Consider the following 23,262-nt stretch of genomic DNA (forward strand, 5'->3'; position numbering starts at 1 on the left):
TGGTTTTTTCAGTAAACAGTGTTGTTGTTGGGGGCATTTTATGGATTTTTTTTTTAAACCCCAGTTGAAAAGTCTCACAAAATATGCTGCCAGCCATATGAGCTGCTGAAACTGAGAACAGGGCAGATGAGCACAGATATATACTACGCTCACTGTTCACAAATAATTTATATGACACTTCTGGCATCATGCTTCCTGTTAGGCATCTTCCTATAATCCCTCAGATAGCATTAGATTTACATGGGGATTCCTTTGAACTATACTGTATTTAGGCTTTTCTTCATCATCCGTGTTGCTGCTCCATTCCTCTATATGCCAGAGAAGACCTGGATTAGGCAAGGTTTTGAAAACATTGAAGAAGAGAAACAGAGAAAGCAAAACGTGTGAAAGAGCCACTGAGTAAATATAAGGAGAGAGTGCGCAAAAAAGGTGAAGAATCAACAGTTATACTCAGAGTAGAAAGAGAAGACAGTGGCAGAGGTGACAACATGAAAATGGAAAAGCAAGTGATAATTTTCCTCTCTCAAATACCCATCTGCAAATGCTGTTAGCTGAATTCCCACCAAATACATTTCCCAGGAATCCTGTTCACTCAGGAGAAGAGAGCTGTTTTGACTTGACAAGCAGATTGTCTGATAAGAAAATCACACTCAAAAATACTTTGTCCATCATTGCTTTGTGTCCAATTCACGCAAACTCAAGCAGTTTCAGAAAGACAACACCAGAGAAATAGATCTATGTAACCAAATAATGCTTCCAATTCAATTGGTACCGCTTTTAATAAAACATTTTAAAAGGGTGGCATGCTTTACATATGTTCAGGTCATCCTAACTCTGGTGTTTCTTGCATAATTGCATGAAGGAAAATTTGTTATCTGACTAAATAAGGGATTTGATTCTTGGAAAACCCCAGCAGGCTGAGTGATATGGGCAAGAAACAGCAAGAAAAAGGTTGTGTTCCTACATCTGGTAGGTTTATAAGTAGTGTAGAATTGAAGTGTTGAGTCTGTTTTAAGAGAATATTTAGTTGTATGTTTCTTCTAAATAAACTGGTGTCCTCCAATTCAGTTCTGTTGAAGCAAAGTTTCCTTTTAATACTTTCTATTTTCCAAGAGGCATACATAGCTTTTCTAACTTTTTGAACAACTAAGAACTATGAAAGCTGGCTTGTAATCCAGTCTTGTATAATATCTTTACTGCTATGATTTTGCTACCCTGCCTTCAATAGGAATACAGATCTCCACACAGAAGGAATTCATTCTCTTTAATACTTTTATTGCACTGGAATAATATGATGAACATGTATACGGGATGTACATTGAAATGCATTCTCCATAGCATTGTTATGTAATACAATTTACTTTGCTTGTAAGTATCAGAATATTTTTTGTAGCATTTTGGAGGACAGATCAGATGGACCACTGGTGTTCTCAGTTATAGCAGCAACCCCTCTTTCTACAGGTGCTCGTGTCAGCCACTGTTTTAGACCTTTCCTCAGGATTTTATAACTCATTGATTACACTTCAATCCACCAAAGCTGTGACATCTTTGTAGAAAAATTTTCACCTGTCTTTACTTGAATATCTTCCATTTGAGTATCTTTTACCTTCTGGAACGTGAGCAGGGGGAGAGAGGGAAATACCTGCTGTGCCCAGCTTCCCAGTGGCCTTAGTATGTCTACAAGAGAAGACATTTAGTGATGTACCGAGTCAATTCTACAGATGACCTCCGCTCCTGTTAAATTTTGTTAGCTGTTCACCCGTCCATACTCCTTTTGCTTCAGTCCGCCATCTTCTCGGTTACCTGTTATTAATTTTTTTGTAGGAAGCTTTTGGACACTGAGGATGAGCTCTCTGACATCCAGTCGGATTCGGTCCCGCTGGAAGTGCGGGACTGGTTGGCTTCTACGTTCACAAGGGAAATGGGAATAGTGAAGAGGAGACCTGAAGAAAAGCCCAAATTCCGAAGCATTGTGCACGCTGTACAGGCTGGGATTTTTGTAGAAAGGTGCGAGCTTTGTTTTCTTATTATAGCAAGTACTGCATTTAACCGCAGCACCTGTCGTTGAAGATCCCTTAATTGGTGGGATGAAGCTGAAGCAGATCTTTGAGCCAGGATTTAGGTTTCAATTTCTGCAGTCACTGTATTTTTCTATACAGAAATCCCAATGAAACCTCTATAAATTTGTAATGAAATTTCCTGGACTTTGGAAAATTCTGGGAATTAACTTTATAGCTTGGAAACTTCTACACGACAATATATCAAAGACTGCACTAACATGAGAGAGTAATACACCAGCAGAGGAGCTTTTCTCATAAGTTCCTAAAAAGACTTATGTCATCTTTGGGATCAGACCCTTAAATAGCTTAGTATTATTTCACAAACTGTGAAAGATTAATTAAAAGAAGAGAAGTTGTTCCACTACTTTTTAAAGGAATACTATTACTTAATATTTTATTTGTTCTTTTAGGATGTACCGAAGAACTTCGAGCATGGTTGGTTTGGCTTACCCAGCAGAAGTGATAGTAACATTTAAGGTGAAATAAGTTTAATCAATGTGAAATTTGAATGTATTTGTACTTAGGCTTAGTGACTTTTAGAGTGAAATGAATGTATTTTTCTACTGAACGTACCCTAGCCATATTTAGTACTACAGAACTGAGCATACAGAACAGAGAAGTTAATAGTTAAAAATTCACAAATAGCATACAACTCTGTTTATTCTTTCACTCATTAGTTGTGATTTCATTTAGATGTTATTAGAGCAATAGGATCAAATTTGTATAGAAATTTTTATAGAAATGTGAGACATGGTTTTATCAGCTCCCAGTGGTATGGTAATCAGTGTCTCAGACAGCAGAATTTGTTTCCTTTTTAGGAAGGAAAAAGGAGAAGTAGTATTGGGATAGAGCTAACAAAAGAAGCTGCAGCTTATGGAACAAGTACAGTATTTGCTTTGAATTTAAGGCATTTGAATTTAAGGTGATCTTTTATAGTAGTAAAGTTGCTATGGCTCTGTATGCAATTAAAAAATGGTATTTCTTGAGAATGTAGTGCCTCACCTTTTCCTCTGAAAGTCAAACACTGTTATATTATTCTTAAATTGGAATATGGCTATAGTGTTAATGACATTGCATAATAGCCTATTTAAAGGATGGGTATTCACATTAGCTCCATGAGGTTCTATAGACAATTTGTAAGCAGAAAGTTAAATTTGAAGATTAAGGCCTTTGATTCGAAACATACAAAGTTGCACAGGTCATGTTACAAGTATTTTATTCATAACTGGCACAACTATTCTCATCATTAATATTGAAATAGTCATTAATGTGTTATCTACAGTAGGAGTTTGAAAGAGTTGGACAATAAAAAACCACCAACCTCCCCCCTTCCCCCCAAAAAAACCCCAAAATATCTTTTCCAGTGATTAACTGGAAACCTACCTAAACAGATGGAAATTTTATGTTCTTTTTCTTTTCCCCTCATCTACAGGATGTTGATAAATGGTCTTTTGACGTATTTGCCCTAAATGAAGCAAGTGGAGAGCACAGTCTGAAATTTATGATGTATGAGCTGTTTACCCGATATGACCTTTTGAGCCGTTTCAAGGTCAGAAACTAGTCGCAAATAAAAATACATATGCAAAAATAAGTATGTCAAATTTAAAATACAAGAAAGCTAGGATATATTTGAAATGGTATTTTATTGTACAATGCAGTGCAGTGTATGGCAAATTGAACATTGTAATATGCCAATAGTTCTACCAAATGGAACTTCACCCAGAGCATGCAAATTTTTCTGCAACCCAAAAAATGGAAAGCCGTGTACACCCATGTCAAGTCAGTTTGGGGTGGGATGTTGCTAGTGAGCAGCTAAATGCTGTAAGCGTTAGACAGATTATGTATACTATTTACTCAGCAGTAGTGAATCAGTGTCCCAGCTTCATGGAACAAAGATTCCTAATAAGGCAGAAGACTGTGGTTAGTCCTAAGTACTTTTTCATGGTCTAGATCATAGTATGTTGCCCAACACTGTGCAAGTGTTTCAGCTGAACCTTCCTCTCCTAACCAACTTGGGGGATATCTAAAGAGAAGGCTGCTTTTCCGTGGTGTTTGGAGGGTGTTGCAATACAATATGGAGTGCTTATAACCAACTTTGAAAGGCTGAGATAAAAAAGTGGATCAAAGTGCCAAATTCATCATTGTAATAGTACTGAATGAAATCTCTCCACTGCAAAACACCATGCGCCATTTGAAGAGGCTGCCTCACCCTGAAGTTGGTTTGAGTATTTTAATTTTGACTGACACCCAGACTCGGCTTTTCCCATCAAGCCTTTCCCTTCAAGCTCTGGGTGCTTCAAGTCATAACCACAGCAGGCCTACCATTAGGAATGCAGTCAAAAAGTACACAATGTTATTGCCTCGGTGGGCTTAAGCCCATTCTCAGTCCCACTGTTTACCTTGCAGAGCTTTTAAATAAAGAAAAAAATCGTAAGGAAAATGTCATTTCATTATATGGGAAAAAAATGGAACTAGATAGTAGCTGTATTTCATACATTGCCTGGAGGAAGAGAAGGAAGGGAAGGCAGACTATCAGAGTCAAGGAAATCTTGTCTCAGGCAAGGTAAAACTGGTGAAGAAAAAGAGATAATCCTATTGTTAGACTGCTATCTGTCATGCCTTTATTACATGAGCAATCTATGCATTCCTGGTACAGACAGAGAGACAGACATGTCTTGAAAACTAGTTGGTTGATAGCTCTGCAGTCTCTGGTACACTAACCACATGCTGTGCATGGTGTATGTAGAGGGATATAACATCTACAAGAATTGGGTGAAGACTTCCTGATGCATGTAAGATATTAGATCTTTACATTTTAAATTTTACTTCTGTTGTTTGTTAACTAAAGTCTATGGTATATTTATTTGTTATTATATATATTTATTGCATGATTAACTTTGCAGCTGTTGCAGGAAAAAAAATTTACTTGGATTTTTTCTTCCCTCCAGATCCCTGTTCCCAATCTTATTTCATTTGCGGAAGCTCTTGAGGTTGGTTACAGCAAATACAAAAATCCGTATCACAATTTGATCCATGCAGCTGATGTTACTCAAACTGTGCATTACATAATGATTCACACTGGTATCATGGTAAGAAATACTGCAAAGTTCAATTTACTTCTTTTCTCAGCCTCTGCTGTTTTGGATACATGTGTACCTTTGTCTTTTCTTAAGGAAAAAGCTCCCTTGAAAATTGTGCAGAGATAGATTCAAAACTACCATTCAGGCTGTGAACTTTATGTCATTTTAACAGTTCTTCCAGGCTGGAACTCTCCTGATGCAGAGGAAAAAAGAGAAAAAAATCCTCCTTAAATTCTTTTTGCTTTTCATTGCCTGGGCTTGGACATTATATATCATACTAAAAGAGAAACATTTGCAGGAGTGGGCAGGTGAGAATTTTTCGCTTCCACATCACAGCCTGGGAGGTGTGATCAGGCAAGGAAGCTTTAGTATCTGCTGAGGTCCTGGCCATTGAAAGATATACGGAATCAGTGCAGGCTTACACAAATACTCTGCAGCTGCTTTTTCTTTTAGTTTATAAAAAGCAGTCCACGGTTGGACTTGATGATCTTAGAGGTCTTTTCCAACCTTAATGATTCTATGATTCTATGATTTAGGACTGCTCTTGCATACTGTATGTGCCTATAGTAGGCAGGAGATTGCATTTGCCTTGCACTATTGCAATATCCCAATACTTTTTAGTATTTGCTTTGGGAACTGAAGTGAGTCTGTGCAAGCATTTTTACTTTAAACACTTACCTTTGATTTAATACCAGCAGTGGCAGTCTCCTCACTATCAGTTTGCTAGACAAAAGTAAATACTGACTGAAAGAAAATGGACATTTTGTCAATGGCCTTTTGATGATTTGTCTTCACTATGAATGCACTTCTTTCAAAAAAAAAAGAAAAAAAAGGTGGGAAGTGATAGCGTCTGATTTCTGGTTTTAAGGCTGACTCTAAATGTTTGTGCTCCAGTATGTACATAATAAATGACACTCGTTGACTTATGTTAAGCCTTTTCTCACTGGAAGCTTTGCCTTTGGCTTCAGGGGAGGAAAGAACAAGTACCTAGGCATTGCAGGGTTTAATTCTACTGTTTGAAAGAAGTGTTTTGCTTCTAAGCATCGAGTTTTTAAAGCTACATTTTAACACAAGTACTACTTGCAGAGTGAAGCCTGGAGTCTTCAGCAGCCAAGATTCCTTTCTCAGTGAGACGTTTTCTTGAGAAAGGACTTCCATACTAGACTGAAGAATAGAGTAGACAGCTCTTGCCAAGATCACTCCAAGCCAAAGTTGTTGTATAAGATGTTCACCTATCAAAACAATATTTGAATAAAAGAAAAAGCTTGCAGACATTAGATCATGGTTCATTTCCTACCCTTGTCTTCTACTGTAAGATCAACTGCAAGCATTAAGTGATGTGAGACATGTCATTTTGCAGGTATACATCTGGATCAGCAACTTAACAGGGAGGAAAATCCTTCTGTTGTATTATACATTATAAACATGCCTTTGGCCCGTTGTAACTGTGCCCCTCCACCCTTCAAAAAAGACAGTAGCATCCATATTTTCTTTGTGATGCCAGGACAAGGTTCCAACTTCCAGAGCTATCCTAGTCAATTTTGGGTGTTTAGCCATTGATTAAACAACTTTGCAATACACTTCAGGTATCTCTGAACACTGAATGAAGGAACCTGTTTCGTATTTGAATGTCTGTTATTCCACCGGGTGCACACGAGAATGAGAAAGGCCTCTCCAGCTCAAGTTTTATAATGTTAGCATTTTAACTTTGTAACTGCACTTTGATGTGATTTGGACAACTATTTTCAGAAAAGCTTAGACTTTATTTCTGTTACTTTGCTGTAAAACCTCACTAATGTTGCAATGCTACTACAAAATATTCCTATAAAATTAGGCCAGGTTTTAAATATTCACATTTGAATTGCTGAATTACGGTATTGGAAAGTTCTTGGAAAGATGTCCAACTAGGACAACACTTAGTCAAGAGTGCCTTCAAACAGATGTAGCTTGCCAGGCAGAAGGAACGTTTATAGAAATCAGTGTTTGAAAGAAGGCCTAGTGATTCTGCAGCTTGCAAAGTATTTCTGTCCCAAATGTCATTTGCAGTTTGAGAATGCATCAGTATCATGCAAATGTTCTATTTGACTTGTTGGTTTTTTTTTTCCTGTTGCCTGGTTAACCCTACAGAACGTTACTCAATAACAATTTGAAGTTTGCTTCTCAAGCGAATAGTTTTCAGAATATGTCCATTGTAATGCTTCTTTTAACCCTGCTGTATCTTCTAACAAATACCTGGATTGCAGTGAATTTGATGCAATTCTATATCAAATTCCTGTGTGTTTCTTGCAGATTGGCATGCGATTTGAAGTTCTTGTGCTTTCATTGTATCTTAAGGAACTGATACTGACTCCCAAATCTTGTAAAGAAATGCTGTCTTCCTTGTTCACTTCCGAAAGACATACTGAAGCGAATGTTTCAAAAAGCTGGGTTTTAGAAAATCCTTTTCATGATTGTTGAAGTCATACATTTTGTATCTTTTATAGGCACCTGGAAAACAGCCATATTTCAGCATTTGCCAAAAAATTTGACCGCTCAGAGTTTATGCTTCTCCACAAGCATTTAGAGAGATTCCACTGAAGAATAACACATATTCAGAGTCACATTTAAAGAAATAAGATGATCACTGTATTTTCCAAAAGTTACTGTCTATCTTAAGAAACAAGATCCAGCCACCTCAGATCAATGTGTTAGAAAGTTAGATATCACAGATGGCACACAATCTATTAACCTTCCCAAGAGATTAAATCCCAGATGATACGACTGAAATATATAACTTAAGCTTGCATTTGTGAAGCGTTCATCTTTATAAAGATTTAAGAATCCAAGTCCCAGGGAATACATCTCGTAAAGAACTTTTGAGTCATCGATCATCTTCCCACCATCCCTTTTCTCCTCCCACGTACCTGTATTGCTCAAACTAAAGGAAAAAATGTCTTTACTGTCAATAAGTGCATTGTGAGACTCCCTTTCTTACTCATTTTTTAATCCATCATTGTTTAAGAAAATAGTTTGAACCAGAGCTCATGAAAAGTTGAAATGTGTCTGTTTACTTATAAGCAATTTATAATACTGGAAAACATCTCTCAATAGAAGAGATTTTTTCCAATAGGTGTTACACCTGCATGGCATAGTATCTTCCAGGAGGGAAGCAGGTTCCAGCTTTTTGCAGTCTTGCAGACCTCCAGATACCTGCTTTTCCCTCTCCCTTTGAGAAAAACACTTGTTAACTGTCTCTCTAAGGGCTTTCTCCTGCTTCCTTAGAAATCCTTTAGATAGTAGTTCTTTGATTCTCTGCTTTGAGTACTGATCTGAATTTTGACTGTACAGCTACAGTATCTAGAATACTTGCTCTCATATAGTCCCATATGAAGTTTCCGTGTAGCCCAGAGACATTGTTTGTAAGGAATGCTCTTCTACTTATAAATGCATTGTCTAGCAACTATTTTGGTTACTAAAAAAGCTGATCTTTGAAAAGACATCGTAAAGAAAAAGTTTATGTTTAGTTTTAGTTACTAATAATTTCTGGGTTTCTCTTCTATTTGGTATGTTGAAAACATTGTGAAAGCCAGAACTGGTCATGGCCTGGTTTCTTGTGACACACAATACGATGAAGGTCATAGTTTCCATTTTTAGAACAGCTTACAGTACATTCTCATTCCTCTGTTGTGACCTTTTTTAATCTATACTGCTTCACCAACAGCCAGTACTTGTTGTTCCTCAGCAGTCTTATTTTGTCGCTGCATGACCTATTTCTTTATTCTCGCATTACTTACGAATCTTGACTGTTTCCTTTCTTCTTCTTTGAAAGAAGTACTACCATTGGCAGCTTATGCTGCATCTGGCAGGTTATACGTCTTATATCCATTCATACACATGTATGTGCATATATGGGTGCATAAGGATGAGATCATTCTTCGATCCTTTAGTACCGAAGCTTGCTTCTACCCTAAAAAAATCTGAAATATGTGTGGAAATGCTTGACTGGCATTTGACTTAATCAGTCCTATGACTGCGGGGGTTAACGATCATATGATTTTTCTGCCCCCATTTTTAGATGGAGTAAATTATCATTCAAGAAATAGAACTTGAAAGATAAAATAACAGAGGTTATTTTACAAACCGAGCGGTATGGAATGGCCTCAGTTAGCAAGAGGTATAAAAGTGCACAAAACTCTAGGGTCTGCATTATTTTGTATACATGACCTGTATTACCTTTTGTTCTGTGTAACTGTATGCTAGCCTTACGCACCCTTTTTTTGCATTAGTACAAAGTACGGTAAAAGTTAGAACAGAAAAATCGCCCATGGGCCTAATTTTAGTGCTATGTACACTGGTAAAATATAGTCAATGCTGGTGTTGTACCTAGAATTTATTATGAACTGTATATATTGTTCACTAAAAGACAAATTATAACCTTAACTTCATATCAAGTTTTTAGATGAATATACCATAATTTGGCAAGTGCCATGTATGGGCTAGCAGATTAGATACTTCCTACTCAAAACAGCTACAAAATATACCATGTAATTATCTTAGTAATTTCTTATATTTTTGGCTGCCAATATTTACTTTGCTTGTGACCATAAGGACATTAACTTGGTCTTAGAGAAATCATAATAAGTACAACGAGTTATTTTACTGTATAATACTGAAGTGTTATGGATATATAGTTACCTGGAATCAGACAAGAATAAAGTTTACTGAAGTTGAAGGTAATGCAAAACATTTCCAGTAGCGTAGTGTTTAACCTGAATTAGGCTATTATAGAAAATATGACTAAGATTTGTTTTTCATTTACCAGCACTGGCTCACAGAACTGGAAATCTTAGCAATGATCTTTGCAGCTGCTGTCCATGATTATGAACATACCGGGACCACGAACAATTTTCATATTCAGACAAGGTAAGCGAAGTGGTCTCTTAAGTGTCATATCTGGAGTTTGCTGTTCATTGGTCTGAACTGTTTCATAGCTCTTACTGATACAGCCAGGAAGTAGCCAGGTCATTCCTGATTTTACAAATTGCTTCTTTGACCTCTGTACAGTTAATGGGACCGCTCACATGAACAAAGACGGTGTGGAAAAATAAGGAGTTAGCTCCATAGTGTTTGAAATCATTATATTTTGGAGCTGATATGTCAAGAGAGATTTCAAAAAGATTCAGAACACGGACTTGAAAACCCCTCACCCCTCTATTTGCTCGCTTAAATTCTGATACTTTCGACTCAAAAATTTCTTCCACAGTGTCCCCGGAAAAATACCACTTTCAGCATTGTGTCTGCACTTACTTCAGGTGCTACATTTTGTTTCAATTTCTGTATTAAACTTACAGGGTCCTAGTATAGAGTGAGAAACCTTCAAGTACAGCTTTAGAAATACCTACCACGAGTCCTCTCCTAGCATGTTTTGACAGCATCTGCGGTAGTTACGAAAAAGAAACGCAGACAGAAATCCAGTTTGAAAGTCAGGCTAACTGTATTCTCATGCAGGCGCAGGGTGTCACCCTAGCCTCTGGTCCAGAACAACAGCATATACTTCTCTCCTTTAAAATATTTTCAGCTTATCAAAGGAAAATCACTGACCAATCCATTACTGGGTGATAAATGGTACACCTGATACTTAGCCTAGTACAAAGCATCTTACTGTTCTCTCACACTAGGCTATACTTTGGTTTTAGTATCCTCATTTGAGGAGTCCGCTTCACCTGCTCTTGAAAAAAAAATTTCAGCAAAGTACCGCCATATTCTAACAAAACAGCTCTGTGCTGGAAATATTACTACTTTGAACAGAAGCATCCTTGCACTTACCTATTCGGATAAAGTGCCCAATGGTTAAATTTAAATTAAATCTGTAACATACTTGTGCCCCGAGATGTGCCCTTCAATAATGAACAAATTCTAGATCTGCAGCTGAAATAAAGACATAATTCTTTTCTCCTTCAGCATAGTCTGGCTAAAAATAAACTTCAGTTTGTTGTTCCAAGTTTATATTACTTTTCTATTTTTGTCCTTAATATTTTGCTCTGAAGTACTACAAAAGTGGAAAAAGAATTAAGCTGTTAGCCTTTAAATTTTACTTGGGCATACTTGCAAACAGGTATTTGTTTTGTGATGGAGCTCATTCTTCCCTCCTAGTGGAACTTGGCCCTGATGTGGCATCCCAGGGCCATGATTCCAGGCTTCTTTTGCCTGAGAAAAGCTGATGAAATGGCTATCACAGTCATAGCAAATCTTAGCACTGTTTAAAACTAGCCATAAGTAGCTATGTGGGTCAAAGTGTGCTTCATAAACATATGTGATGGCAAATCACAGATTTTCCCATTATTTTAGTAGGATTATGGATGTAAATACATTCATTATTTAGGTAGGTTATGGTTTGTTCCCTCTAAATTACGTTTCAAATCCTATTTTAATTTTTTAGATTCCTTGGTACCATACCATACACGTGGGTGGTTACACTGAATATATGCTATTGCCCAACAGAACAAGAGGTTGAATTTACCTTATTAATATCATAGTAAGCTGTGCTGCTAAATCATCACTACTTTCTTCTAATACAGACTTTTCAGTGGACCAAATTGAAATACTCAGGAATAGTTTTATCAGAACAGAAAGGTAGCAGAGAGGGGAGACCCCAGGTTGCTTAGCAAGTCAGATCAGGTCTTAGGGAAACAAATTCCCCAAGAATTAATGAAGGTTGAAGCTAGGTATGATAAATCCATACCACATCAAAATTTGTGAAAATCTATATGTAATTTTGGTGTTGTAGGTTAGTCTTTAATTAAGAGGGAAAAGATACTGTCGAGGGTGCTAACATTATGGTAAGGGTCTGGCTTTAGGAGGCACTTGAATGCAATCAAATTTCAGCTTAGTGTCTCTTCTATTCCTTTGTCATGAGGCTCAAGGTCTGGCTGTTTTTCTGACAAAAGATGGCATCCATTTAAAACACATGAAATTGAAGTTTTTAAATATTTTATTATTTACACCTCCTTCTGATTCTGAGTGACGTGAGCCAAAGCACATCTCTCTCAGAACAGGGGTAGTAACTTCTTAATACCCATGCTATGTGTGGAGCTCCCTCTGTTGGTGAATGCGTTGCATTTTAAGTGGTTGTATCACCAAAGAGTACTCTTGAGTAGCCTAATTAGAGCATTTCTGTCGCTCAACGATCCTATCTACAGTCAAGAAGCTCAAAGATCTCCTCACAAATTTTTGTCACAGTTATATCATATAAATAAAACATTACACATTTAAAAATATGACTTTCCCACAAACAGTATATACAATGGTATAATGATAATTTTTTATGCATTTAGGATGGAAACTTTGTCAGTATTTGATACAATAGGAACAAATAAACATATATATATGTTGATATGTATATAGTCAATAGTTCTCATAAAGAGTACACAGTTCTACTTTCCCTAATGCCATCATTGGGATGCTATTGCAAATTCTGCGGGTTTTTTTTTTGACATTAGGTCAGATGTTGCAATATTGTACAATGATCGTTCTGTTCTTGAAAATCACCATGTCAGTGCTGCTTATAGACTCATGCAAGAAGAAGAGATGAACATTCTGGCAAATTTAACCAAAGACGACTGGAGGTAAGGCCTACTGTGACATTCAAACTTAATTCCGGTACTTAAAAATAGTAAAAACCACCAGGCCTTCCCTGTGGAGTCTATTTTAAGAGTTCAAATTACAGGAAGAAACTTTGGCACTGGAAGGCATAATGGATATTTAGAGCTTAGGGAAGGCTGCTGTGGGGTGCTTCTCCAAAAGAAGTACTGTTTGGGAGACTCCATATAATTTTCGAAGTGAGGTTGTGCATCTGTGAGGCACAGTGTTGGACTGTGTGGACAGTGTCTCAGGTGAGATAGTTCTTCAGGAAAACCACAGTGCTACCCCTCTTGGGCTAGGTTACCTTTGTCTAACAGTGGGTTAAAACCTCGGTGCAGAGTCACACTCTGCTGCCAGCTTGACCACTACTGCCTCTGGGATTTCTGCTGCGTCACATAGCACAGCATAGTCACATCTTGGTTAAGCATTAAAAATGAATTATCTGGAGAATCCAAAAATAACAAAGACCCAAAAGCACTAAAAAAATCTCTTTTTTTTCATCCTCCTTCTTCTTAATTTTAGTGTAATTCCTGAAGAAAATTTGACCAGCTGCAAGAATCAGGATCATAATTGATATGTCACAAATACTAAGACCTAAGACCAAAATGAACAAGTGTTAGAGATAAGACTTTCTCCATTATTAGAGAGGATGTTATCTTTGTATATCTTTGATCGCTACATATAGCACTTAAAGTATGAGTCTTCTGTGTGTTTGTGTAAACATAGCTATTATTCAGAGATCCTAAAAATAGCTTTTAAATAGGTGGACTGTGAAGTAAGAGAGAGATGTTCTGCTTCCAGGAGAGTCTCCCACTGTGAATGATGCCTCCATGAATAACAAAGCTATACTCTGCTTTATTTATATTTTCACAAAACTATACATTTATGAAGGAATATGTGAATGTCAGATCAAATTTTGGTGTCATGTATACTTACAGATAAAGGACTGTTTTATATGGTAGATTTACATGATTTTACTTATCTACATGATCAGAACACCCCTAAATAAAGCATTTATTGAATGTAAGTCTGCTGACCCTTTTGGTTTTCGATTCATTATTTTTTCTGTAGCTACTCCAAAACACTTAATATTAAAGTGTTATTAATTTTTTGTTTAATACAAAGTGAGAGAGGAAGCATACACTTTTTCGTTCTCATAAATGATTTCTTCTCAGAGGATACTCATTTAGATTTAGTTATCATAAAGTTTGTGTTGTAATTTTAGTTCTGGAGAAAGATCTCTGGAAGTAAATTGTAAACTTCAGCAATAATTGTCATACATACCTAGATTTTCATTGCCAACATGAGTCTGCCTTGCTCTGCTTGGAAATATTTTGGACCTGATAGTTTGGGACTGATAGGTCTCTGTGACCCTATTTTTGCTTGTCCTAGCTGTTGAGTATGGAGAAAGTGAGTGTGCTAGTAGACAGCCATCAGAGGCTGGTATTCTGTCTTTTAAAACCATCACTGTAGAGAGGTAATGATTTTCAAATCTTCGGACTTGTTGCCTTGAGTATGTTTTTTTGAAGTGGTGGTGTTTCATATTGTGTCCTACCAATGAATGCTTCCATGTAGAAAGGGGCAGATCTTCTTCAGTTGAATTTCGGTTTGGGATTGGACCAAGGATGGCTTAAAGACACTTATGTGCTTCCCCAGTCCTGGCTCCTTCATCACTGGAGACCACCATAAATGAGTACAGTTTGGGAATCCCTGCAGCAACATACAGTTGCTCCAGCTGACAGAAATCTAGCTGCCAGCTAGTACAGTGCATCCCAGTTGTTCCCTTTTGTTATATCACTGGGGAAAAGAGTGATAGGATGGAAACTCCTGTGAAAGAAAATATTTCCAATGGGAAGAGGAGCCTATGGTTTCCAAGTGTGTGATGTTTATACATACTGCTCCGGTGGACTGCAACAGAATAAAGGGAGGAATGTGATAGATTGTCTTCACGTTTCTGAAGCACACTCTTCTCTGCATAGATTGCTCGGTCTGGTGTTCCCACAGTTCTTTTTCCTTATATTATGGACACTTCGCTCTAACTTCTGTTGCATTTAATTTCTCTGTGGTTTTTGAACCTGTGATAAACTACCACATTCCTTTGGAAGCTGCTCAGTCACAGACTAGGTGTGTTTGCTCTTGCTTTTCAATCTCCTCTCACTGTAACCCAGTTTGGATTTCCTGAAGGATTTTATTTCAGTTTTGCAAATTTTGTTTGTATACAGTGGCTGCGCAGATCCAGTCCACTATCATGTGCAGACAGTTTGAAGTTGGTGGGATTTGGCAACCAGAGAAAGTAGAATTTATGGTCTTGTTGGGGCTATTCAGTACAACTTAGGAGAGATGTATGAACTGACTAATAAGCTCAAGCAACTAAACGAGGACACTCAGTTCCATGTCTTGTCACTTAGCTAGGCAATTACAGTCTCTACTTTCAAGCAAACTGGTAACTTCCAAAGTGCCAGTCTGAGAACCTTCACAACCTGTTGAAGTCTGATACTTAATTTAGAGGGTCAGTCATGGAAATGATGGTTTCCTGGTATTCGTTTCTAATATCCAAAAATACCTGTTACCCTGGCATCAGATACAGTTGTTCATTGGTGCAATGACAGATCTGTTAGCCACTTAAAAGAAGCCCTTCAATTTTCTAATTATTACTAGAGTAATAGAACTTCTTGGTTCTATACTGAAATTCATGCTGTTAGACTAACAGTTTTGAAGTTTGCACTGAATCAAATTGGCAGCAAATTGAAATGATAATTTGTTCAACTTTTTAATGTACTTCTTGGCACTGATTAATTTCTTGACTACTGTCAGATCTGTTTTCTTGAGTTGCAGCGATTTCATTTTTTTAAAACTTAATACCCCTGCCTATTTAAACTGTGGTTCTGCTAATTATTTCAGCAAGATGAAGCAAAATGACTGAGAATGACTTTATAGTATTACATTTTCTTTTCTACACGTTAACGTTAGGAAGATAAATGCACTAATAAACTGTCAGCTTCAATTAAGTTTAAAACATAGGGTTTGGGTCTGAGCAGGGAAACACTGCCAGCATTCTGATGAGGATGTCCTTTGTGGATAACGCGTGTGACATTCATAGTCTTTTCTCACCCTTTTCTCAACTCTGAAAATATATTCCAGTCTTCCATATTGTCTTGTTTCTCTCACTTAGCACCCCTAAATAACTAAAGAGGAATCCCTTTTTGTCCCCCTTTCTCCTTTGATTTACCAGGCTTCTGATGTTCTAACACCCCATGTGTTACATCAACAATTATGGGTGGTCAAGTGGTATTAATGTCTCAAACCATTCCAGTCATAAAGCATATGTTGATATATTGCCTGATTATATAAAAAAGACTAAAAAACAGTATGCATTATATACAATGCGTAATGAACAGCTTTTCTTGGGAGTCTTCTGTCTGAGGCAAGCAGGATTGCTGTAACTTGCAAGATGAACCTTATGTTTTCAGTTCCCAACTTGCTTTTGCTCATTGTAGCCTGTTCCTCAGGCTCATTAGTTTCCCACTGACTAAATGTCTTTGTCATGGACAAATCCAGATAAAGCTGGTTTCTGTTTATTGGTTAACTACTTTTCTGAGAAATTCACGTGCCACTCCTTGTCTCTTGTTTATTACAGCATTATTCATGTCATTTTTTCACATCATCTTGCATCTATTTTTTTACAGTATCCTATCCATAGGACATACGGATATAGGAGGATTAAGAAAGGATGACAGCACAGGACATGACAGTTTACTTCAGAAAAGTGGAGATTGTATACTCAAAACCAGTAATCTTCCAATTGTAGGCCCCAAAATAACGCTATGTGCTGTATGTGAATACTGTTACCACTTCCTGTCATAGAACTAAAGACAGCAACACCTACGTATCTTTTTGCCGTGCTAGCATGATCAGTGCTAACTGTATTACCCCGATGCCTGTAGCTGTGGACTGCTTAATGAAGTACGCCGAGATTTCTGTCCAGGAGTTACCTATGAGACCAGCTGAGGTCTCCTTCAGTATGGAAGTTGAGAGGGTCTTTTTTCCCTGGGAAGTGGTTTGGGAATGGTTTAAGTCCAAGGGTAATCTTCTGTGCAATGGTAGTAGACTGAGCATTCACTGCTCTCATAAAGCTTTATTTAACGTTTCCCCGTCACTTCTGAATTTTCCATCTCTCTATTGATGATGGACGGGGGCACAGGCAGGAAACAACCATAGGCTGTAGGTGGGGAGCCTCTCCTTTGCTGTTAAGCAGCTTTTTAGTGGCCTGAAATCTTTGGAAGTGTGTGAGGAGGACCGTGCTACATTGTTTGATCCTTATTCAGGTGATGGAGTAAGAATTAGGGTTTGTCTCCTGCCATCACAGTGTGAATCTGCTGGAAGCAGCGCTTTGCTTTTCTGTGTGTCTTGTGTAGTAGGGGTGGGCTTATTTCTGATTACTCTTAAAAGTTCAGACAAAGAAAGTTCCTAGGAAAATCTCCCATAGAAAGGGGAAGTGATAATTATTTCAGTCTTACAAACAACAGGGTTTAACAATGCAGAGCCCTCAGTTTTCATGCAGTGTTAGCTGTTCTTTTTTTAATTTTTTTTTTAATGGGTTTGGCTGTGTTTGAAGGGTACAGTTTCAAAGCAATGTGACGGAGGAACAGTTGGGATGCAAATTAATTAGTGTCTTATCATGAGGTCGGATAACGTAAGGCATTTTCTAAACACAAGTTGCTATGGCTGCATATTACTGAGTAGAAGTGAGAGGATTGAGTCTTTACCCAGTTACATCAAAGCAAATCAAGAATAAATACACAAAAATCAATGAGGAGTATCAGCTTAAATATGCAATTAATTTGGCTCAAAAGCAGTCTTGATAGTTTTTATAACAAACTATTCTAACAGCCCTAAAGAAAACTGCAATTTACCTCTTTAAAACATAGCCCTTTGAAAAAAATGCATTGTTAAGTAAATCAAAGATATGAATACAATATGAAAGATCATTGAGAATGACTAAAGTAGGATTCTACTGTTGTAATTGATACTTGGACATCCTTAAGAATGGGAGTGTGCCCATGAAGATATGTGCTACATAATCAAAGATTTAATATGGTGACTTGTCCCCAATAAGCTTAGCATGTAAGCAACACTCTTGCACATAAATCCTCCTAGGTCATTTAAAAAGCATGTAAATAAAGACCCAGTAGACTCCTACATGTTCTATATACAATCCTTCTACATCGAAGAAGCAGAATTTTCCAAATCAGTAATTATTGTTGACAGAATTAATGTACTTTCATATACAATAAGAATTAATACACTTTCTTACATGATTCATGTTTTACTATTTTCATATTAATTTAATAGAAAGCTGATGGACAAGCCAGCATCTCTGACCATAATACCAAGATATAGATAAACTATAAATCCTGAACTTGTTCTGATTCATGAAATAGGCATTAAGGTATTTTTGAGATGAAGGGTAGTTTGTCATAATGTTCATATATTGGTATAATGTTGATAGTGTTTCATATGTAATGCCTCTTGCTCTTCTGAGTGTTTCCACAGCCTTCTTCCTAGGTTTAGTGTTATGCCTCCTCTGCACTAATATGAGAGCAGTAATAAAACCCACAAATATAGCCTCTTGTGTGGTGGTAAGCCCGGAGACCAACTGTTTTTTTTGAATACCTTACTGATGGAAAAATAAGAAAAGACATATAATGGGTGACAGAACTGCATGTAATTTTAGTTTATGCACTAGAAAAGAGGAGTTACAAAACAGTGTGACTCTGAAATAATGGTTGCAGACTGCATTTTCTGGAGTACATTGCTTTCGCAGAATCCCTTTAGGATACAACGTTCAAGTTGTTAATAATTTATTTAAATGCTTTTTAAAACATAATAAAACCCGTGATGTTGTTTAGAAAGTTATAAATTAACAAGTACTGCTTAAACAAATGTACCATACATAGAATAAATGAATTGTAATCAGTCATTTTGCTTTTAATTATTCTTAGGGAGTTGCGTAGCTTGGTCATTGAGATGGTCTTGTCTACAGATATGTCGGGTCATTTTCAACAAATTAAAACAATGCGACATACTCTACAGCAGACAGAGGGGTAGGTTATTTTCCATTCTGTTCATTATCTATAGTCTTTCAATGAGTTCATGTACAAGAAAAGAATTCAAATAGTTGCTTTTGTTTTGAGATAATTGGAGCATGTCCTTGAATTGACAGGGTAGACAAAGCCAAAGCCATGTCTTTGATTCTACATGCAGCAGACATAAGCCATCCAGCAAAATCCTGGGAACTGCACTACCGGTGGACCATGGCCCTGATGGAAGAATTTTTTCGACAGGTGCCATTTTAAAAATCTTTTAATAAATCTAGTTCAAGAAGCAACGGTTACACAATTAAATCTTTTCCTAAGTCTACCAGCAACGATGCTGTTGGTTGTGATTGACAAGCATAGTCAGTAGTATATATTCTTTACTCTTCATACATACCACTGACATTAATTCAACTTTTATGTGCGTGAATAAGATTAAATTGTTATAGCTCTATATCTATTTCAGCTGATACCAGGATTCTGAGTATTGTAGCATTTTTTTTCTTTCAATAATAATATAACTTGTCAAGCTGTTTTCATTCTGTAGACAGAGATTTATATATGCTTTGAGTTAAAAAGAAGCACCAGGATGAGGGACTTGAAAATAGGAAGAATTCATGTTCAGCAAAGAAGGCAAAAAGTTGTCTCCATTTCACATTTCAGAAAGCCTTCCTATTTCTTTTCCTTGCCGGTGCTTGCCATGCACGTGCCACATAGATCTGAAGGTTTTGCTTTCATAACAGCCTGATCCAAAGCCAGAGGTTAGACGGTATCATCCTGTTAACGCTGTGGCCATATATCCTAAAGCAAAAATGAAGACACACCTTTGTGAAAGTCTTTCCATTTCTGTGAGATACTGAATTCAAAGGGAAAGCCCAGTAGGTGTTGGTGTCACTGCTGCCATTTTTTCACTCACAGCAGGTGATAAAAAAAATTTCTCCAAAGGAGGAGTACTCTCCCTGTAATGAATATTTGTGACCATGCACATTTTTAATGTAACAGTTACTGAAGTACAATTGATAACCAAAATCCAATTTAGGTATTACACAGTTTCTACACAGGTTTTAAAAATGGTTAATACAGATAGCAGAACAGTGTATGTCTTGCTTATCTTGATTGTCATTATTTTGCTATATGCTGACCTTTTCAAATCAGATGGGTCACATTGGAAAAAGGGGTCAGAGAATGAAGAAGTCAGTATGATAAACCGTGAGGTTGTTAGGCCCATCTGCCCTAGAAGGTTCTTGCTCGGTTCCTAGAGGTTCTTTATACGAATTCTCAGTAGGGAGCATCAGGACATCCTTGACTCTGGGCTTTGCACTGGGGAGACAGATTGGAGAGCTGGTGCCTTAATCTAAATAATGAGTGGACTAAGTTTTATGGAAATACTGAGTAGAGTCATGAGTTTGTGTCTGCTTCTGTAAATGGAAATGGTGAGGATTTTGAACTTGAGAGGAAAAAGGAGGAACAGATTACCCTAGATATATATTACTTGAAAAGGTCACAAATGACCAACTGTAAAAGCATTTTAGACACAGAGAGACAGACTAGACAGAGCCCATGGGACAGAGAGGCAATGTGTCCAGTCAACTGGATGTAGCATTAGCAATAAACAGTACCACACTGGTCGTTGAGTGCATAGGATCAGCTAATGTTATTCCTTTATCCTTTCATTAGTAGAAGTAACTGGATCCCAAATGAGCTGCTCAAAGATTTGAGAAGGCATTTAACAACAGAATCAAATCACCATATATGTATTTCTGCCACTCAGCAGTATAAATTGTGGAAGTCTTTTAGGCTGTAGAGGAGTGTGCAAGGAACTGAATCCCTTTTTATACGTACTACTAAGAACAGCGTGTGTGGAGTAGTTCCAACACATTTAAGGTGTGATGAAGTAACTGTACATATATAAATGCACTGAGCAGTGCAGACACAGTAGGTCTCCTGCTTCCTAGATGCACTGGCTTGGTTGTGCATCCTCTGGTTTGTTGATATGAGTGTGTGTAGTGGAAACCTCTGGGATTTCCAAATCTGTGCCAGCCAAGATGAAGTAGTCCAAATGTATACAAAACGCACTAATTCCTCCTTTTCTTTAAAAATAGTAATTCAACTACTTCTACTGCCTTATAGGAAAAAGCAGCAGAGCCTGAAACTGCTGATGCAAAACCAATGCTTTAAAAGGCAGCTTTCAAAGTAGTAAGCACCAGCAAAAAATGAACATTCACCTAGACAAAAAACTTTAACTGCAGCTAACGGTTAAAATATGTGCCAGTGTTAATTTCAGGGAAAAAGCCAAACAGCGCTTTAAGTTTAAAAGCAACAACTACAGAAAGTGTGTTATAATGCCAAGGAAAATCTGAGCTACTTGTTTAAAATAGAAATACACCCACCCATTTCAAAACCTTAAAAATAAAGAAATACGTAGTTCAAGTCACTCAAAGAAGTATCACAACTCCTATAGAATTCTTCTCTTAGTCTGAATGATCCAAAAGCACAAAAAGAGAATTTGTCCAGTGAGTTTTTTGATTTTTTTAATTTTAAATCGCGTGAAATTCTCATGATCAATTTAGATATCAATGCTGTGTCCATTATTACAATTTACAATAGACTTAGACTTATATAACATTTAAGTATTAATTATGTATTATATTAATTGCAAAGTAATTCATAATTAGGGTAAAGAGCTACTTGAAAACATAAAAAAATTCAGACCGATTCTTCGCTAATGTGGAATTTTCTCTTTTTTGACACCTAGTTAAGGGAAGATTACAAAATTAATAATGCTTTAGAAATCCTGTATTCAAAAATGGCTGAAATTGTTAGAACCACCCCAGTTTATATTATATCACAATCTGGCTCCTGCATTTACGTGGAGATACCACTAGCACTGCTCCTAGTGGTAGGTGTTCATGTGTTCTTCTACACTCTAAAGTCAAATGATGAACACTTGGGTATAAAATTTAAAGGCCATAGTAATAAAACTCTCCACTTCCACATGAAACACAATCTGCGAGCTACATCTGTTCCTGTGGCTGAAGTGTTTTTATTGGTATTATAGTTCTAAACTTTTCCCAAATCTAGTTCAATGATATATGATAAAAAAACTAAGGAAGGTTGATACTGCCCCCTTCATCCATCAGCTTCTGATGAGATTTTTGGGAAAATGTTTATGTACTGCTCCCCACTGAATGATCATGAAACAGCACTCTCCATGACTGATGTAATATATAGAGCCATTTTACTTGAAAGACTAAGTTTTCCTCTATCTATAATGTCAGTGTTTCTGGGGGCCAGGTTTGTGTCCAGCAACACAAATTATAGCCTCCTTTGAAAGATGTCTCTTCAGGGTTTTTTTTGCACCACTAGACTTTCTTTTTGAGCTTTTGCAAATCAGTTGGTCTACCATGCTGAAAATGGAGATAGCACCCCTCTGTTAAGACTGTTACGACAAAAAAATTCTTTCAATGTGTTAGCTGTTGAAATATTTTCAGAACTAGGTTTATACAAGTCATCTGAGTAATGAAATTGAGCTTGTGCCTTTTTATGGCTTCAGCAGCAGAGAGACATGCCTGCTAGTGAGAATGAGTTCAAGTCAGCTCCTGCCCTTGACCTGTGTAAATCCGTTGAAGAAATTTTACATGTTGGATAAACCAATGTAATAGAAGGAAACACTTAGCATTTGGCATACTATTACAAACACGTCTAAATATCTCCAGCCCCATTACATCTGGGATCGGCAGGACTAAACTGTGAATACTGAAGGACTTCATATATGTTAAATCTCATTGGCAGATGCCTTGCTCTTGAGGAGAACTTCCTTGCAATAAGTTCCTTTATATAAAAATTGTCAAATGTAAGTTAGAATTTTGACTTTTACTTTTCCTGAAAATTTAAAGATAAATAATGAGGGTTTTTTTGCCTGTGGCTTGTTTTTATTTAGGAGTATAAGTGAACAAAGTAATCTGTTGAATAAATACTAAAAATGTTCAGATTCCTTTGTCTCTCTGTCCTTTATCAAATATGTGCTTATAATATTAAACGTTGTTGTTTGCAGGGAGACAAGGAGGCTGCTTTAGGTCTTCAGTTTTCCCCACTCTGTGACCGGAAGTCTACTTTGGTAGCTCAGTCCCAAATAGGTAATGAGAAGTTGTGTTTTTCTTTTTCTTGTATGTGTAGGAGCATGTAAAATCATGTGGCTGTTTCTTACACCCGTTTTGAATTTTACATGTTCCAAATGCCATCATATAGAAGGTATTTCTTTATCTGTTCACCAAACTCTCATGCTCTTACAGCAGAAGTGCGCTGGTCTCAAAAGAACATGAAGTTATTTCAGCATGTGTGATGCCAAGGAGGGGTAGAAAAGGGATAAGTCCATAAGACATAAGTCCAACTTTTACTGTACACATT

The 23,262-nt window shown here is 37.1% G+C and overlaps 1 protein-coding gene across 1 annotated transcript in view; it reads left to right on the forward strand.

Annotated features, from left to right (window-relative positions):
- The window catches only part of PDE1A (phosphodiesterase 1A, calmodulin-dependent), a 48,120-nt gene that overhangs the window by 13,965 nt on the left and 10,893 nt on the right, over window positions 1-23,262 (forward strand). Inside the window, exons 3-11 of the mRNA XM_009572753.1 lie at window positions 1,825-2,007; window positions 2,471-2,537; window positions 3,493-3,609; window positions 5,009-5,149; window positions 9,942-10,042; window positions 12,619-12,744; window positions 18,763-18,864; window positions 18,984-19,104; window positions 22,910-22,991. Coding sequence (XP_009571048.1) covers window positions 1,825-2,007; window positions 2,471-2,537; window positions 3,493-3,609; window positions 5,009-5,149; window positions 9,942-10,042; window positions 12,619-12,744; window positions 18,763-18,864; window positions 18,984-19,104; window positions 22,910-22,991 — 1,040 coding nt within the window. The remainder of the gene's footprint in view (window positions 1-1,824; window positions 2,008-2,470; window positions 2,538-3,492; window positions 3,610-5,008; window positions 5,150-9,941; window positions 10,043-12,618; window positions 12,745-18,762; window positions 18,865-18,983; window positions 19,105-22,909; window positions 22,992-23,262) is intronic.

Source organism: Fulmarus glacialis, unplaced genomic scaffold (genome assembly GCF_000690835.1).
Source record: "Fulmarus glacialis isolate BGI_N327 unplaced genomic scaffold, ASM69083v1 scaffold43222, whole genome shotgun sequence".
Classification (NCBI taxonomy): Eukaryota; Metazoa; Chordata; class Aves; order Procellariiformes; family Procellariidae; genus Fulmarus; species Fulmarus glacialis.